Source organism: Ursus americanus, chromosome 11 (genome assembly GCF_024610735.1).
Source record: "Ursus americanus isolate L20-20 chromosome 11, mUrsAme1.1.p, whole genome shotgun sequence".
Taxonomy (NCBI): Eukaryota; Metazoa; Chordata; class Mammalia; order Carnivora; family Ursidae; genus Ursus; species Ursus americanus.
In genome coordinates, this window is record NC_142137.1 from 24,561,901 (window position 1) to 24,580,614 (window position 18,714).

The 18,714-nt window shown below is 40.5% G+C and overlaps 1 protein-coding gene and 1 long non-coding RNA gene across 5 annotated transcripts in view; one reads left to right on the forward strand and one right to left on the reverse strand.

The window, feature by feature from the left end:
- The window catches only part of PDSS2 (decaprenyl diphosphate synthase subunit 2), a 233,325-nt gene that overhangs the window by 2,617 nt on the left and 211,994 nt on the right, over positions 1-18,714 (reverse strand). For 2 of the 4 annotated variants that reach the window (XM_087865360.1, XM_087865359.1), the window contains one exon: positions 12,973-18,184. The exons of the other annotated variants lie outside the window; for them this stretch is intronic. In XM_087865360.1, coding sequence (XP_087721486.1) covers positions 18,104-18,184 — 81 coding nt within the window. In that variant the 3' untranslated portion in view covers positions 12,973-18,103. Of the gene's footprint in view, positions 1-12,972; positions 18,185-18,714 lie in introns of those variants that run through there. 4 annotated transcript variants of the gene reach the window in all.
- Positions 5,991-12,990, forward strand: LOC148109248 (uncharacterized). The gene is made up of 2 exons (XR_015726068.1): positions 5,991-6,396; positions 12,232-12,990. It is a non-coding gene; the product is annotated as an uncharacterized LOC148109248 (long non-coding RNA).

Here is an 18,714-nt window from a genome sequence, read left to right on the forward strand (position 1 = left end):
AGAGCCCCAAGGAGCTAGATGCCCCTCTTCCTTGGGGCTCCCCGAGTACCGTGTGCGTATCTGCAGTACAGCATTATTACATAGTGTTGCACTTCAATTCTCCATTCCCATATCTATCTCTTCATTAGACTTGCAGCTACCGCATACTGCATGTAACATAAAGGAATAAAAGAAACAACCTGCTTTCTTCCTCTAATTATACAGAGAAGAAAACAGAGGCCCAGAGAAGCTCAGTGGCTCACCCAAGATCATAGGTGGATAGTGGCACAGGTGTGGTCAGAAGCCAGGGTTTCCAACATCCAGTCCAGCGGTACTGAATACTACACTCGGCCGGAATCACACCACCCCATTGGTCTTTCCACACACTGCATATGAACTTCAGGACTATTTCAGCCTAGGATTCCTTGGTCTCTTGCCAATCACTGAATGCATGAAGGCACTAAAATGGTGCTGGGTATCCGACGCAGCTGAATTCAAACTCCCATTGTAGCTTTATAATCTCAGAGGAGCCATTTAAGTGCCGAGAATATCAGTCCCTCGCAGGACTGTCGGAGGGAACTACCTGAGACAGCATAGAGTGCCTGACAGTGTCTAAAACACTATAAATATTCAGAACGACTTAATTCTTCTTCCTCCTCAGGCCCTTAGAAAGCCAACCCATCCACAAGGTGAGGTCTATTGCAGCTTCATGCCCAACAACCTCAAAGGTAGTTAGAGTTGGATAAGGAAAGGGGGGGGGGGGAGGAAAAGAGGGAGGGATGGAGAAACAGGGAGGGGGGAGGGAAGAAGAGAGAACATGCTCTCTATTTTCATTATCTTTAATTACCCCAAACCTAAATTAGGCCAACATTCTGTATTCTACACCTTTAGCTTGGTACCTGCAGGCATGTGCGTAACAGGTGCATGACTGGATTTCAATTTGCAAATATTAACTGAACACCTATTATGTGAAAGGAGTACTATGATCCTTCTCTGCCTCATGGATCAGGAACTAATTAAAGGTATACTGTAAAAAGCAGCAAAACCAAGGTACAAATATAGAACTATAAGCGATCAAAGAAATGAGATCGACTTTAATTAGAAGAGATTCAAGAAGACCTTACAGAGTAGGTGAGATCTGAGGCATGTTTTGAGACTGTTGATAAGCAGTTATGGGGTTGAGGGGAGCAAGGGAATTATATCAAAAGAGAACAGCTCGAGCAAAGGCACAGAGGAGACCAGAGTACAGTGTCCAGGGAATAAAGACAGATCGGTGTGACAAACTTAACAGGAGTAGATATTAGGGGATCCAGGAAGGTTCTGAAAACTAGACTAAGAAATCTGAATTAAAAAAAAAATTATTATCAAATACTTAAAAAGTACAGAAAAGTTCAAAGACTAGCACAGGAGTTGGCAAGCTATGGGCCCAGGCCCAATTTGCCCCCGCTGTTTTTATAAATAAAGTTTTGTTGGCACATATCCATGCCTATTCAGTTAAGTACTGTCTGTGGCTGCTTTGGGCTCTAGTGGCAGAGCTGCAGAGTGGCTGCCACAGAGGCTGTCCTCGCCTGCAGAGCCTAAAATATTACACATTAGCCTTCTCAGAAAGGCTGCTGACTCCTCGATGAGCACAATGCATGACCACATATCCTCTACCGACAGTCAACAACTGTCATATTCTGCTATTTTTGTTTTATCTACTTGTATGTATGTGTTTTCTCAACCATTTGCAAAAAAGCTGTGGGCAGTGGTATGCTGGTAAATAAACTCTCTGGGGGAGGAGAAAGACCCTGTTTGTAGCATTTGCAGATTTTTGTGGTATAAAAACTCCCATCATGGCTGATTTCAAGCTACGGAGGGCTGTGGAATCACAAAATTCTGAAATATTTAACAATAGGCTCTGAGCTGGTACGACTTGGCTTGAACACATGTTGGGCTGCAGGATGTTCACCCTTGTCTTGACATGCAGCTTCTAAGAATATTCTCCTACATAACCATAATATTATCATCACAACTAGGAAAGTTAACAAGAATTCTCCACCATTATGTAATATCTGGTCCATGTGCAAATTTCCCCAGTTGGCTCTAAAATATCTTTTTAAGTCTTTTTTTTTTTTAAGATTTTTTATTTATTTATTCGACAGAGAGACAGCCAGCGAGAGAGGGAACACAAGCAGGGGGAGTGGGAGAGGAAGAAGCAGGCTCCCAGCAGAGGAGCCTGATGTGGGGCTCGATCCCAGAACGCCGGGATCACGCCCTGAGCCGAAGGCAGACGCTCAACCGCTGTGCCACCCAGGCGCCCCTCTTTTTAAGTCTTTTATTTTTTTCCCAAATCATGATGAATCCTAGTTCACACACTGCATTCATCTGTTATGACACTTTAATATTTTCTCCCTATGATATTGCCATTTTGAAAGGACCAGGCTGTGTTGTGCAATGTTTTGCATTCTGCATTTCTCTCTCTTTTTTAAAAAAGATTTTATTTATTTATTTATTAGCGATAGAAAGAACACAAGCAGGGGGAGCAGCAGAGGGAGACGGAGAAGCAGGCTCCTGGCTGAGCAGGGAGCCTGCCTTGGAGATCGATCCCAGGACCCTGGGATCACGACCTGAGCTGAAGGCAGACGCTTAACCGACTGAGCCACCCAGGCGTCCACATTCTGCATTTCTCTGCTTCACTTAGTTTGTTACTTTATAAACCTTTATAAGCTGAACCTTATTCAGCTAGGTCCAACTGAATATTTCATGGTGACTTGTAAGGTACTTAATTCTTACAATGAAGGGTAGTTCAGATTAGGGCAAAATAGCACGTGGGAGGATATCACTGAACATTACTCAACCCCTAAAAGAGTTAATTTCTCTCACCAGTGACTGCTGTACTTCCAATTAATACTTAAATCTTCTCTCTACAGAGTTGGGCTTTGCATACCGAGGGACTTGACAGCTTCCATGAGGAAAACGCCCATTTCATGATTCAGCAGTAATTTAATTCTTCATTGAAGGTATTACTCCTCACAGACATCCGTATACACTTCGACCAAATAAACCTAAATTATTGGCTCAAAAGAAATCCTTTAGATATAATTAATAGGCCATAAATGAGACTCATTTTTACTAAAAATTAGAATAGGCAATGGGTCTATCCTGACAAAACAATCTCATCCTTTGTAAATAAAAGTGACAAAAGGCACATTAAGCTGGAATTCCTAAACTTGGCTGAGTGTAAGATTCACCTGGGGAACTTTATTTATTGATTTAAAGATTTTATTTTTAAGTAATCTCTACACCCAACGTGGGGCTCAAACTTACAACCCCGAGATCAAGAGTCTCACACTCTACCGACTGAGCCAGCCAGTGCCCTAGGATTCACCTAGGGAACTTTAAAATGCAGATGGCTAGGCCCCAATCCTAGAGTTGGATTCAATAGGCCTAAAAATGCTTCTTAGGTCATTCCTAAGGAGTACCTTGCCTGCTGGAGTACATATTTTGAGTTACTGTATTTTAAAATAGTTGGGTTGGGGGCCACCTAGGTGGCTCAGTTGGTTAGGCGTCTGCCTTCGGCTCAGGTTATGATCCCAGGGTCCTGGGATAGAGTCCCGCCTTGGGCTCCCTGCTCAGCAAGGAGTCTGCTTTTCCCTCTACCTTTCCCCTGCTCGTGATCTCTCTCTCTCTCTCTCAAATAAATAAATAAAATCTTAAAAAAAAAGCAAAAGCAAAAGAAAAAGAAAAAATAATTGGGTTGGGTTTATACTGTTTTGACCACACTTCCAACTAGTAGTCTTTGCAACAATCAAATTCAATTTAGCCGCCATGTATTGGGCACCTATATGGCCTAGGTGTGTAGTAGGGGTGGGACATACAGAGACAAACACAGTTGCTGCCTCCCAGGACCACCTGTTAGGGCGCTGCCCTAGGGCTGTAGAACTGGAGGAGGTTGAAAGGAATACGGAGGGGCTGGACCTACAACTTTGGTTCTAACAAATACAAGAGATAAGACCACAATTAGAAAAATTCTTTCCACTTTTGCCTTTACCTACACTTTGGGCAAACACCAAACTAATGCATAGACAGAGTTTTCCATATTAGCATATGGCTAGAAATGCTGGTATGCCCTCTGGCCTTTATGGCTTGAAAAACATTTTAGCTGTAGGATAAGTGACTCAAAAAATACAAAAAGGTGAATTACCAGTCTGCGTTTTACTTCTCTGATGTAGCCCGTTAGGGCACTAATATAATTAAATCTCTAATTAAGTCAACTGAATAATTGTATAAGTGCAGCATCACCTGCAATAAATTAAGTCCAAATCCCTTGCTAGAGGATCCAATTAAAGATATTAACACAGAGAGAAAAAGATGCAAAGTACTTAAAGTTAAGTGCATTATTATTTAACATTTATTAAAAGGTGTTATTAAACACCTTTACGGTGATAAATGTTGCTTTTATGAGACCCTTTTGAGAAATCATCATATGCCTGTGAAAACTATTTGGTTAAAAAATTCTCTTAAATAGTAAAGACAAGCCCCTGCCATGAGATCTAAGCAGCTTTAGCAGAAGTGGACGAGGCAGCTGCTTCTCTCCAATGAAACCAAAGAAAGACTTTAAGACCTAGAGAAACCCAAGCCCAATCTTATCTTCTCACCTCATTTTGCAGAAGATATTGGGATGAGATCGGCTGAACAGCAAATTGGAGAAATGACCTGGGCTTCATTTCTGCACACCCAGAGCTGTTCCCCTCTATAGCACTGGAAGAGAATTGGAGGGAACCCCAAGTTTTCTTTTGCCCAAACAGATAGTGCTATAGAGAATGGGGATGCTGAAACTCATCTGGAAATTGGTGTAGACCCTGTTCTGTAGAAACTGTATAACAGAGAGTAAGGGAGTATAAGCGATATGTTAAAGGCTTTTGTTTTTGTTTTTATCGTTGAAAACACCTGGATTAGGATGAAAGGAAACAAATGGCAGCCATGCTGTTATGGAAAAAGAACACACATCTCCTAACCAAGTGGGAGAAGTGGACCATGCTTCCCTAACGGGGATTATGAAGCTGGCAGAAATGTAAGATGCAGTAATGATAAGGGACTCCCAACTTTTGAACATTTACTAAAACTCACATCCTAATAGTTGATAAATTCTTGGTGTGCCTGACTGATAATCTCAGGTATCAGAAGATAGAAGAAGCACTTTTTGCTTCAGTATGTCAACATAATTGGATGTAAAGGTGATGGGAAATCTGGCACACGCACGCGCACACACACACACGCGCGCGTGCACACAAAGTAATGCCATCCTGGTATTAGACTCAGTAAAAGAAAGAACCGCAGGCATGGTTTTGGACACCCAGGCCATAAATTAGGAAAGCACATTTAAAAATTAGTGAAAAGACTGCCATGATTCCAAGAGATCATAAACAGAAATAGTTCAAGGGTGATGAGAGCCTCTGAAAAACTAAATTTCAACAACGCTCATAATTAATTATGAAAGAGACCAAAACAAATGGCTACAGAATAAGCCCTCTTGGGGCTCAGGTTTGAAAAGGCCCAGGTGTAAAAGGAGCAGTGGTCTCCTCCATTGCTGAGCCCCGGCTGAGCACCTGCTGTGTGCAAAGCTACCCCTGACCGGAAGGAGCTGGCAAAGGAGAGGGAGCAAGCTGTGAAATGGTGTGGGGATCCACCCACAAGTCTGTACTATCACCAGGACACTGCCACACGTGTTTTTAAAGTGCCATTCCTCATAGAAAAATGTTCAGAAACGACCCCGTCAGAATCTGCTGAAGACTGATGTGGGTGGCACAGGGGAAGGAGATGACAAAAATAAGAGGCATCAAAATGTAAAGGCTATATGTCAAATAAGAACAAGTACGCTCAAACAGCTGCCAAAGATGATGTGTCATCAAGACAAAGGAAATAGAAATAAAGAATGAGTTAACAATTGTAAAGATTAAAATAAATTCCACGAAGAGGGGCCTTTAAGGTGAAACACGCATTCAAACAGCCCATTACAGGTTGTCAGGGAGGCCTTGCAGGCGGCTACCAAGCTGTCTCAGGCCTGGCTTCTGGTATCCTTTGCGTTTTAAGACCACCACCACTCCCATTCCGAACACAGTACCCTCCTCTCTGACAAATTACTGTGTGGCACCCCCGCTGAGCCTCCTCCCCCGCCAGCAGCAGCTTTCTCACTCATTTTGTCTGATGTTTCTGCCGGCACTTCCATCTCCGTCTTCCTCCTCACTCTGGAGACCCAGTTTCCAGTCCAGAGCACTTCCACAGAGGCATCCACTCACCTCTGTCCTCTTTATGCTTACAGCGCACGTAAGTGTCCTTCCCAGCTACTAAAAGACGTTAAGAAATCACAGAGATGAGAGATGCAACTGACGAACGTCTTCAAACACAGGACAAAAGAAAAAGATGAGGACAGAGGTGCGTCTGCAACAAAGGCCAGTGAATTTATGGACAATGATGGCAAAATTCCAAAACAGGTTATCAAAAAGATGGTCTGTGAGCCCTAGAAAAAAGGCAGTGGTGACTGCAGCCCCAGGATAGGTGGGTCACAATGAGCAAATCATTACAAAATATTCTCATTTTTCTTTTGATATGGCCACTCATTGTTAGCTTCAGAAATAGTAAAGATAGAGTATATTTGGGTTTTAGAAACTTAGTCCTTGGGACGCCTGGGTGGCTCAGTCGGTTAAGCATCTGCCTTCAGTTCAGGTCGTGATCCTAGGTTCCTGGGATCCAGTCCTGCATTGGGCTCCTTGCTCAGCGGGGTGCCTGCTTCTCCCTCTGCCTGCTACCCCCACCCCGCCCTCCTTGTGCTCTTGCTCTCTCTCTCTCTGATAAATAAATACATAAAATCTTCAAAAAAAAAAAAAAAAAAAAGAAAGAAAGGAAGGAAGAAAGAAAGAAACTTAGTCCTTTGTGGATGAGACAGAGAAATGGGGCTCTGGATTAGAGTATGGAAATATGGATTCAAATATGTAAAGCAACTACTCCTAGAAAATGTTTGGTAGTGGATTTATTTTGAGCAGAAAAGCAATCTCTAGGATTCAATATTTGGTTTTGTCTTTTTAATAAATGGGGCTGAAAAAAATGGAAAACTATATGCAAAAGAATGAAACTGACCAACTTTCTTATATCATACACAAAAATAAACTCAAAATGGATTAAAGACCTAAATTTGAGACATTAAATCATAAAACTCCTAGAAGAAAACATAGGCAGTAATTTCTTTCACATTGGCCTTAGTAACATTTTTCTAGATATGTCTTCTCAGACAACAGAAACAAGAGCAAAAATAAACCACTAGGACTATGTCAAAATAAAAAGCTTCTGCACAATGAAGAAAACCATCAACAAAACAAAAAGGCAGCCTACTGAATGGGAGAAGATATTTGCAAATAATATATCCAATAAGGGGTCAATATCCAAAATATATAAAGAATTTATACAACTCAACACGAAAAAACCACATTATCTTTTTTTTTTTTTAAAGATTTTATTTATTTATTTGACAGAGAGAGAGAGACAGCCAGCGAGAGAGGGAACACAAGCAGGGGGAGTGGGAGAGGAAGAAGCAGGCTCCCAGCAGAGGAGCCTGATGCGGGGCTCGATCCCAGAACGCTGGGATCACGCCCTGAACCGAAGGCAGATGCCCAACAACTGTGCCACCCAGGCGCCCCCCAAAAACCAAATAATCTGATTAAAACTGGGCAGAGGATCTGAATAGACATTTTCCAAAGAAGATATCCAGATGGCCAACAGACACATGAAAAGATGGTCAACAACACTAATCATCAGGGAAATATAAATCAAAACCACAATGAGGTATCACCTTACACCAGTCAGAATGGCTACCTACTATCAAAAAGACAAGAAATAACAAGTATTGGCGGGGATGTGGAGAAAAAGGAACCCTCGAGCACTGTTGGTAGAAATGTCAATTGGTACAACCACTGTGGAGAAGAGTAGGAGGCTTCCTCAAAAAATTGATAATAGAAATGCCATATGATTCAGTAATTCCACTACTGGGAATCTTTTGAAAACACTAATTTGAAAAGATATATGCACCCCTGTGTTTACTGGAGCATTATTTACAATAGCCAAATACAAAAGCAGCCCAAGTGTCCATGATAGATGACTGGATAAAGAAGATGTGGAGTGTATATATATATACACACACACATTCACACACGAATATTACTCAGCCATAAAAAAGAATGAGATCTTGCTATTTGTGACAACACAGATGGACCCACAGGGTATTATGCTAAAGTGAAATAAGTCAGACAGAGGAAGACAAATTCCATATGATTTCACTTAATATAGAATCAAAAAATGAAACAAATAAGCAAACAAACACCAGGAACAGACCCATAAATTCCGAGAACAAACTGATGGTTGCCTTAGGGGAGGAGGATTGGGGGATGGGCAAAATGGATGAAGGGGAGTGGGAGATACAGGTTTCTAGTTATGGAATGTATAACAGGTCACAGAGATAAAAGGTACAACATAGGGAATATGGTCATAATAGTGTCGCATGATGACAGATGGTAGCTACACTTATGGTGAGAGTGGCATAACATATAGACTTGTCAAATCACTATGCTGTATGCCTAAAATAATGTAACATTGTGTGTCAACTACGTTTCAATCAAAAAAGAAAAACAAAAGGCCCCCAATTTGGTTTCTTCCCTTTATCACGGTTCTATGGATTACCTGAATGAAGATCGAGAAGAAATACATACTAAATTTTAATTTTCGGATGTTCTATAGCCAAGAGAGAAAGCTAACACATGGATAGCATCAAAATCTTAATGGTTCTGACATGCTGAAAAAAGACTGATACTTGCGAGATGAAATGTCATAGGGATAATCATATAGTTGTGCATTTAGGTTTCAAAAATTCATTGTAGAAGCATGAGCCTCTGTTTGGCAGTGACTCATAGATAAGCGCTGAGAACCTCTGATAAACCACAGTCTTTATATCAGCCAAGACTGTGACATAGATTAAAAAAAATTTTTAAAAAGCCCAAACACAAACTTTGGCAGCATCAACAGACGTACATGTCCAAAACACAGGCAGGAATGGTCAGGCTGTAGTGTTTGCTGGTCAATTCGTAGTTAGAAAACTATGTTCCGTCCTGGGTGCCATGGCCACGTGTCAAGACCGGCATTCAGAGCAGACTGCGTCCGGTACCAGGAGGAAGAGGTATCTGAAAACGTGGCATCTAAGGAATGTTTAATCTGGAGGAAAGAATTAAAGGAGGAGATGAAGGCCATCTTCCAATATCTACAGCAAATAAATGGAAGATGGAGCAGTCCTGTTCTCTATGCTTCAGGAGACAGAACAAAGAGCAACAGGGTGACATTTCTGGGAAGCAGATTTCAATTACAAATAAGAGAGAGCTTTCAAAGAACTAGAGTTGTCTAACAACAGAATAGTTATTTTTGACAAGCTGTGAATCCTGTTTTTGGAAGTCCTCAGCAACTGGACTGACCACATCAGAGAAAGTGAATAAAATTGTTCTTCTTCTTTTTTTAAAAATATTTTATTTATTTATTTGTCAGAGAGAGAGAGACAGCGAGTGAGCACAAGCAGAAGGAGCAGCAGGCAGAGGGAGAAGCAGGCTCCCTGCCGAGCAAAGAGCCCAATGTGGGACTCAATCCCAGGACCCCGGGATCATGACTTGAGCCGTAGGCAGACGCTCAACTGACTGAGCCACCCAGGCGTCCCTATGAATAAAATTCTTAGCAGATGTGGGAGGTGGAACAAGGCAGCCTCCAAAGTCCTATTCAACTCCCAAGATTCTAGCTGATAGGGCTTCAACCGAAAAGTCTTCCCAACTTCTGAGCGGCAAGACTTGGTAAAAAAAGGAAAAGCTACAATGAAAACCTTTCTGTAATATGATAAACATATTATGGTAAACAAATTGCAAACCACATACAAAGCACTCACACACAACAGATTATATGCAGGAGTTTATAGAAAGAAAATCTACACATTTAATTAAATATCTTATTTCAGCAAAAGGAAAGGAGATGGAAATAAGAAAATTTTTAGTTACTTCCTCAAGCACATAAATTCATGTGCAAAAGAACAAGAATGGTGTGACTCCTAACACTAACCTGGCCGTAATCAACAATACTAGCAGTAACGACAAAGACAAGCTCACAGTATTTATGTCTGCCCAACACTAAGACATATATATCTTTAATCCTTACAATAGCCCTATGAGTTAGGTACTAATATTATTCTTATTTTACAGATGAACAAACTTAGGCAAGAGTAAGGTGCTCCAGGTAACATGGAAGGTAAATGCTAGAGTCAAGATTCAAATAGTTCTTGCTCTTTTTTTTTTTTTTTTAAAGATTTTATTTATGTATTTGAGGGAGAGAGAGAGAGTGAGTGAGCAGGCATGAGCAGGGGGGAGAGTCAGAGGGAGAAGCAGACTCCCCACTGAGCAGGAAGCCTGAGGAAGGGCTCGGATGTCAGGACCCTGAGGTCATGACCTGAGCCAAAGGCATGTGCTTAACTGACTGAGCCCCCCAGGCGTCCCAGATTGTTCTTGCTCTTAAGCAGCATGGTATAATGTCTTTCCTTTCAGTTTTATGTGAACTGGGGAGCATTTCAATTTGGGAAGAGAACACCTATCTATGTCAGTAATGTTGTTTGCAAGCCTATGCACAAGGGCAAATTTTTTCACTATGCATCATAGATTTTAAAAAATACATTAAGTCAAATAACTTTGAATAAAACTATATTTACAGAGATGACAGAAAATTGAAGCCATCGTTATATTAATCATGCACCTGTATTACAATATATACATTTTTTAAAACCATAACTAAAAATGCCATATGGCCACAGAACAAATGTCAGTAAGAGTTGGAAGTGGAGGGGTGCCTGGGTGGCACAGCGGTTAAGCGCCTGCCTTCGGCTCAGGGCGTGATCCCGGCGTTATGGGATCGAGCCCCACATCAGGCTCTTCAGCTATGAGCCTGCTTCTTCCTCTCCCGCTCCCCCTGCTTGTGTTCCCTCTCTTGCTGGCTGTCTCTATCTCTGTCGAACAAATAAATAAAATATTTAAAAAAAAAAAAAAAGAGTTGGAAGTGGAAAATTTCCACATTTCTGCTAAGAAAAAGGCCATAAATATTTTAATTGATTAGGTATATTCTTCAGGTCATACTTTATTTTTTTTTTTAACAAATAGGTCCCAAATAAGGCTCAGATATCATCACATCCACTATTGAGTCACAAAACTAACATATTTTTACTTAAATCCTTAATAACGAAAACTTATTTTTACCAAAAACCTCAACCAAAGACTCTGACTGCAGTATTGGTACCTGGGGTTTCACACAATCACAGGACATCATTACCTCATGTCGTTTTCACTATTTTTTAAAACAATCTCAGGGACCACCTGGGTGGCTCAGTTGGTTAAGCGTCTGACTCTTGATTTTGGTTCAGGTCATGATCTCAGGGTGGTGAGACTGAGCCCTGCATTGGGCTCTGTGCTGGGCGTGGAGCCTGCTCGGGATTCTCTCTCTCCCTCTCCTTCTGCCCCCCGCCCCACCTCATGTGAGTGCACTGTCTCTCAAAAGAAATAATAAATAAAAGCAATCTCAGGGTTCATCATACCACATTTAAGTCATTGGACAGGGCGGCTAGGTGGCTCAGTCAGTTGGGCGGCCAGCTCTTGATTTCACTGGGGTCGTGATCTTGGGGTCACAGGGTTGGGCTCTGGGTAGGGCACTGCACTCAGTGGAGTGTCTGCTTGGGGATTCTCTCTCTCTCTCTGCCCCTCCCCCTTCTCTCTCTCTAAATAATAAATAAATCTTTATTTAAGAAAACATTTTTTAAAAAAGATTTTATTTATTTATTTGACAGAGAGGCAGTGAGAGAGGGAACACAAGCAAGGGGAGTGGGAGAGGAAGAAGCAGGCTTTCTGCTGAGCAGGGAGCCTGATGCAGGGCTAAATCCCAGAACTCTGGGATTGTGACCTGAGCCGAAGGTAGACAATGACTGAGCCATCCAGACGCCCCAATAAATAAATCTTAAAAAAAAAAAAGTCATTGGATAGAGGATTAATGAGTTCAAATCAACAAATATAATTTAGCCCATACTTTAACATTTTTCTGTTCTCTTACAAAACATCAGAGTATTTTTTCTTTTGTAAAATAGCCTGGAAAATTCCTGTAATATGTAGTAAGTCTTAAAATACTTTATAATAAATTCTATTTATTCTTTTGCAGAATTAAGATCATTCTGTATAATCGTATGAGCATGTGTGACACACAGGACATTTGTTACACTGCTCTCCTCTTCCCTTGCTGAGTCCTGGGACCTGAAGTCCGTGGAGATGGGAGGTAAGAGAAGAGACGAGCTCTAGGAGGGACAAAACACCACTATTTCCACGTAGGGCAGTCTTTTAAGCACCTGGAGCAGAAACCCCTGGATGAAGCCACACAGGAACCTTTTTTAATCCAATAATGGGATGAGGTGTTCTCCTCCTAAGACTGGTTAATCCATTTCTGCTGTTTCATAATAATATGAAAAACAATTGTAGAGAGGCAATGAGCAAACGTTAGTAGGGAAACTCTGGACCTGGACACATGTGATCTTGGGCAAGGCAATTTCTCTAAGCCCTCACCAGTAAAATTGGAAAGATCATATTTATACCACATGAAGTTATTATGAAGAACTAATAAGAAGATGCATGACAGATTACTTTGACATCAATTAAATGCTATTCAAATGCAAGACCTGAAGAGGAAGAGAACATGGAGTTGGTTACAGAAGTTAGATGTAATATTTACGTAATGTACCTGGCTTTAATTACAAACGTTCATAGACCATTTTACATAGATTCATGAAGTTGTTTTAAATATTTTAAATCCTGGATTATTAGTGAATTAGAAATATGCTTGTTTTTGAAAACCGAATTTCCAAATCATCTTGACCATTTAAAATTGGGTCTATTCCACCTAACAGGAAAAAAAATGATAAACATAGGTTTCATCTCATTTTTCTTGCCTTCTCCACACATTTCTGTTACGCTCAGTCTGGATGGTGTGTGGCCTGCTGTTGAGAATGAGATTTCAGTCTGGCCATACCACCCTGAATGTGCCCCAGTTGCACCCAATCTCGGAAGCCAAGTAGGGTCGGACCTAGAGAGTACTTGGGTGGGACAGTGAGATTTGTTTCAGAACTGATTTCAAGACCCACGTCTTAGTGAAGTACATTTATGAGTCTGTACTGTGGGCTACTATCCACAAATAGCTTCATAACCAAACAACTCATTTCAAACAAATTATCATGTCTGAATATATACATCCCTATTATATGTACAAATAACCCAAAACCATACATTCATACATACATACATATGTATATAGTTTAGTACCCCCACATATACATATATATGTATGGATTTATTTAGAGGTATTTCCTTGTAGTTAAAAACATTTTACTGGCATACTCAAAACTGACCTAAATTGTTGACTCCTTGGCAGAGAATTCAAGCAAAGTCATGCTTGTTCCTTAAGAAAGACAGGTTAATTTGTAGCCCAGGGTAGGAGCAGATGTACCTGATTTAAAAAATGTAATTAAATGAACCAAAATGTACAATTTATTTACTTATTTTTAAAAGATTTATTTATTTTATTTGAGAGAGTTTGTGTGCCAGTGGGGGTGGGGGGAGAGGGAGTGAGAGAATCTCAAGCAGACTCCTACTGAACACAGAGCCCGATATGGGCCTTCGTCGTAAGACCATGAGATCATGACCTGAGCCAAAATCAAGAGATGGACGCTTAATCGACTAAGCCACCCAGGGACCCAGATGGATCAAAATGTACAATTTAATTTTTAGTTTATAAACTTTCATTGGCATTTGATAGGTTGGGCATATGAGGTTGGTAATATGGAATTATATTAAACTGAGGCTTAAATTGCACAGGAAAGCAATCATGCCAGGGCACCTGGGTGGCTGTCAGTTAAGTGTCTGCCTTCAGCTCAGGTCACGATCTCCAGGTTCTGGGATCAAGCCCCACTTTGGGCTCCTGTGAGGAGCTCAGTGAGGAACCTGCTTCTTCCTCTCACCTCCTCTCCCTCCCCCACCACTACTGCTTCCACTTGCTCTCTCTCTCTCTCTCTCAATTAAATAAATAAATCTTTTTTTTTTAGAAAAGCAATCATGTCTTCTGAAGGAAAATTTAACTATTTATAACTAGTCTCAGATTTATCCATATTCTGATTCAAAAATAATTTTTAATATTATTATCATATTCCAAAGAGGAACTTAATTCTACACATTGAAATTCAAAAAGCAAAACATATCACAGGTTGTAGACTGCAGCAATGAGCCACTCTTTGCCTGTAGCTTTTTTTGGAATGAATCAATAGTAAACTCTGTAATCTCATGATGAATACTATGCTGGTTATTTAATTAAAAAGAATATTGTGGATGAGAGTAATCACATCATGTAGGTATCCAGTGGTCCTGGGGGTTATTTGAGGAATACATAAACTAAGTGAGTCCATATCTTACTTATACATTTCTTAAATCCTCCTCATGTCTCAATTTTTCATCTGCTTTAGTATTTGGATGCTGCCACCTGGGGATCACTAGCCTCAAAACTATCACTACCACTGCTATCTACATGACCCTAGATTCCTAACATCCTAACATGTATCCTGATGCAACATGAGCTTAAAACACATTTGTGACTTCCATCACTAACGTGCACATCAAACAACAGAACAACTCTCTACTGAGAGTTATGACAATGATGTATCTTCCGGGCAGGTTACATCAGACTGGGGCAAATGCAGGAACCGATGTATGGGGTGAAGAAGTTACTCTCTGTGCCACGTAAATATAATCATACCTGCAGGATTAACACCTCTTCCAGGTGTAGATCTCTACGTTATGGCGTTATGGAAGGTGTATTTGTTAACATAGATCCTTGCCTCCCTCAAGAGAATTGCAATGAGAAGTCATTTTAAATGGTTATATCCATAAACCTTTCTTGGAAGAGTGAAGAATGCTTTCCAGTTAAAAAAAACCCCACAATAATTATTGCACAGGTCCAGCAAACATAAATCCTAGACATTTACTAGACAGTCATTTACTAGTCATTTACTAGACAATCATTATTTCTTTTTTTTTTTTTTAAAGATTTATATATTTATTTAATAGAGAGACAGCCAGAGAGAGAGGGAACACAAGCAGGGGGAGTGGGAGAGGAAGAAGCAGGCTCCCAGTGGAGGAGCCTGATGTGGGGCTCGATCCCAGAACTCCGGGATCACACCCTGAGCCGAAGGCAGATGCTTAACGACTGCGCCAACCAGGTGCCCCTAGACAATCACTATTTCTGAGACAATAACGATGTTGGATTATAGAGTGAGGCATACCATTTCCTGGACGGTTGTAAAACCAAAGCCTGCATACAAATTCTCCCTTACTTGTTTTGTAGTAGGTCTAAAGCACCTTGAGAAGCAGTATGGTGGTAAGGAAGACACACTGTGGCGTCAGCAAACCTGGACAGAATCGTGACTCTGTGAGACAGTAACGGTGTGGACACTGTTAGGTTATTTGATCTCCTCCATAAAATGAAGGGATTCAAAGATAGAATTTGATAGAACCATCTGATTAAAGTGTTTTGTGTGTCCCGAGCAGAGCGCACAATGAAAAACATGTGTACTAGGGTAGGCATTTTACAGAGATCATAGCACATGGAAAGGCCTACAACCTTTTTAAAGAGGTGCACACACATCTTTTTCGTAATGAATCAAAGGGAAAGGTGAGCATAATTTCCTTCGATCTAGGACAGGGAGACCTTCCACAGGGGGCATCATTGCACTATGCAGGAATCCACCTTCAGAGGTACAACTGTGGCTTTATTACGATCTGGTGAATAGATAAGATCTCTCATCAAGCCAGCAAGTCAAAGACTTGGGGGAAAGGGACAGAGTCCACTCGCCCAAAATCTTTAGTAGCATCTTCCACATCGCCAACCAATGTTGCAGTTCTTGTAATCTCTACTATTACCTCAGTAACTCTGTTTGAAAATGGAGGTGGCACAGCCACCTTGCTATTTCAGGAAAGGTAGCTCAGCGCCTCCAGGATCAGCACTCTGCCTGATGTGGCAAGTGGGGAAGCTGAGCAGTGTTTTCAGACACTGCTTAGGAAACATGGGGAATGGCTTCAGATGTGCCAACTAAACAGAGGACAGCTTTCTAATAGACCGATCATGTTTAAATCACGAAAACCTTCAATTCTGTATAAAACCAGGCTGTAGGATTAGTGTCTGAGTTTGGAAATATCAATCTAGGTAATGACAAAGACTTCTAACTTACTAAAACCATATTCAGGGTCTATGTGGTGGTGCCTCCCTTTTCTTTCTCTTAAAAAACATAATTTTGGAAAGCCCTTGCCTCACCACTGTTTTTATGACAAGGAAAGAGAATGGTATTTCCTTCAGATCTACTTAAAACAGTTTCAATGGACTAAACAGGCTCCTCTAGGGGACAGAAGGCTCTATCCTCCACATAAAGGCATATAGGGCACTTCCTGTGCACAGGTGGCTCCCAATACCACTAACTGGGAGCAATAATTGGATCCAGCTATCCCACAGTGCAGAGCATTCACCCACAGAACCAGCCTGGAGGGCATTTTTAGTTAGCTTTCTAGACTAAGATTCAAAAGGTTACCCCAAGCGAATCTTTGTTTCAACCCAGGGAGTGCAAAACATTGAGGATGTAACCATTTGATTAAAAATATACTTGGGATGAAATAAGAACAAAGACAGAGCCAAATATTCCTTATGAATGAAAAGAACAGAGTCTAGGCACAAACATTTGTTTTATCTTGGGTTATTCACTCATTCTATTCATTCAACAGTAATTCAACAAATATTCGTTTGGTACCTAGTATGTGCCAGGCACTGTGTTAGGCCCTCAGAGTATAGGGGTGAGCAAAACCAGACATGATTCCAGGCTTACAACCAAGAACTGGTCTTCACTAACAATCTAAGTCTGCCTTGGCTTCCTGATCAATAATAGATATTATGTAGATATGTAATTTTTTAGATGTCAGTAATTCAAAATGGTAATTTTAAGAATGAGAGAGATTGTCCCACTAAATATTATTATTATGAACTAATCTCATAGTTTACATATAAAATTAGAAACCCAAGATCAACAAGCTAGGAATATTTGATTTGAAGAAAAATAAAAAAGATCTGCATCTGCGTAGAGAACTGAATTCAAATAATATCAATAGTATTTGGGTTAACAACTGAGAGAATGGCATATTTTATGATGTCATAAAGAGGCTTATTATTGATAGCATTTATTACTACTATTCATGACCCACAGGGGAATGGAGATTATGATCATCAAATCTGTTGATGCCACTGAGGTGTGTGGGATCGCTAACACCTCAGAGAACAAGAATCTAATTTTAAAATAACATTAAGAAATTAGAGGAATAGATCACCAGAGCAAGATGATAGTCACCGGGGACAAATGCAAAATAATATACTCAGAGACTTAAGGAAAAAACTAGCTTGATGACTGGGGATGAATGAATGTCCAAATGGCAACTGTTTTGCAAAAAGACTTGAGGGCTCATAGTAAGGCACAACTCTGGTTCAAGATACTAACTATTGTATGTGGAGCCCAACACAGGGCTTGAACTCATCACCCTGAGGTCAAGACCTGAGCTGAGATCAAGAGTGGGACTTGCGTCCTGGGTTCCCCTAGAATTTATTTTTGATTAAAAGTTTCACATGGTACAAAAGCTATACTTTACTACGGACAGAAATTGAACAGTGATTATTTTTCCATCATTAACAATTGTAGTTTAAAGGAGATCTGGAATCAAAGGGTAGTTGCAAAAACTGACGTTAGTAAATTAATTATTTTACCAAACAGATTAAATAAAATCTATCCATTATTGCTGTAAGGAAAAACACATGTGAAATATGATTGCCAAAAGAAAAATAACTGGTTTTTTAAACCTGATTTTTAAGGAAACAAGGGGTGGGGGATTTCAAACTTTCAGATGGCAGTCCTGGCAGTCCCTTCCAGCACCGATCCCTGTGCTGTGGTTAGCTCATCAGATCAACGCCTGCAAGGCCTGCTCAGTGTGCTACGTTTCCGTAGGTTTCTGTTCTCCTCAATTGTCTTCCAGCACTTCAACCACTACGGAGGCCAAGCACAAAAATTTGCAGTGTACAAAAATGACATTTTCCAATCATGCATTTCTGCCTACTACCATCGAAGCAAGCATGTAATTTTTTAGGAGTCTAAAATTAAATTCTGGTTATGTCACTAAACACATGATTTCAGGCAAGTTATTTTTCAATTCCCAGGAGCTCAGGTCATATCTGAAAAAATTCTAAATCCAATGTGAGTCCACATTTCAAAACCAGAAATCTTAAAAAAAAATACAATGTATTTATTTTAAAACATGCTGAAATGTTATCACCTTAATGCCCATATTTATATTTTTAAGGCTTTCTTCCAGTCTTTATCGAAATTTTACAAAGTTGCACCCTTATCGTCATGGTAGTTGGATTTTCTTCATTAAATTCTATTATAAACACCTCATTAAACTGGACCACAAGTCCTTTATGGGAAAGATGGGAGAAGGGGATGACCATGCTTCCACACAGTCTCTGTTGATACCATGAAAACGGAAACCCTAAATGTAAGGACAACTTCAGGAGGTT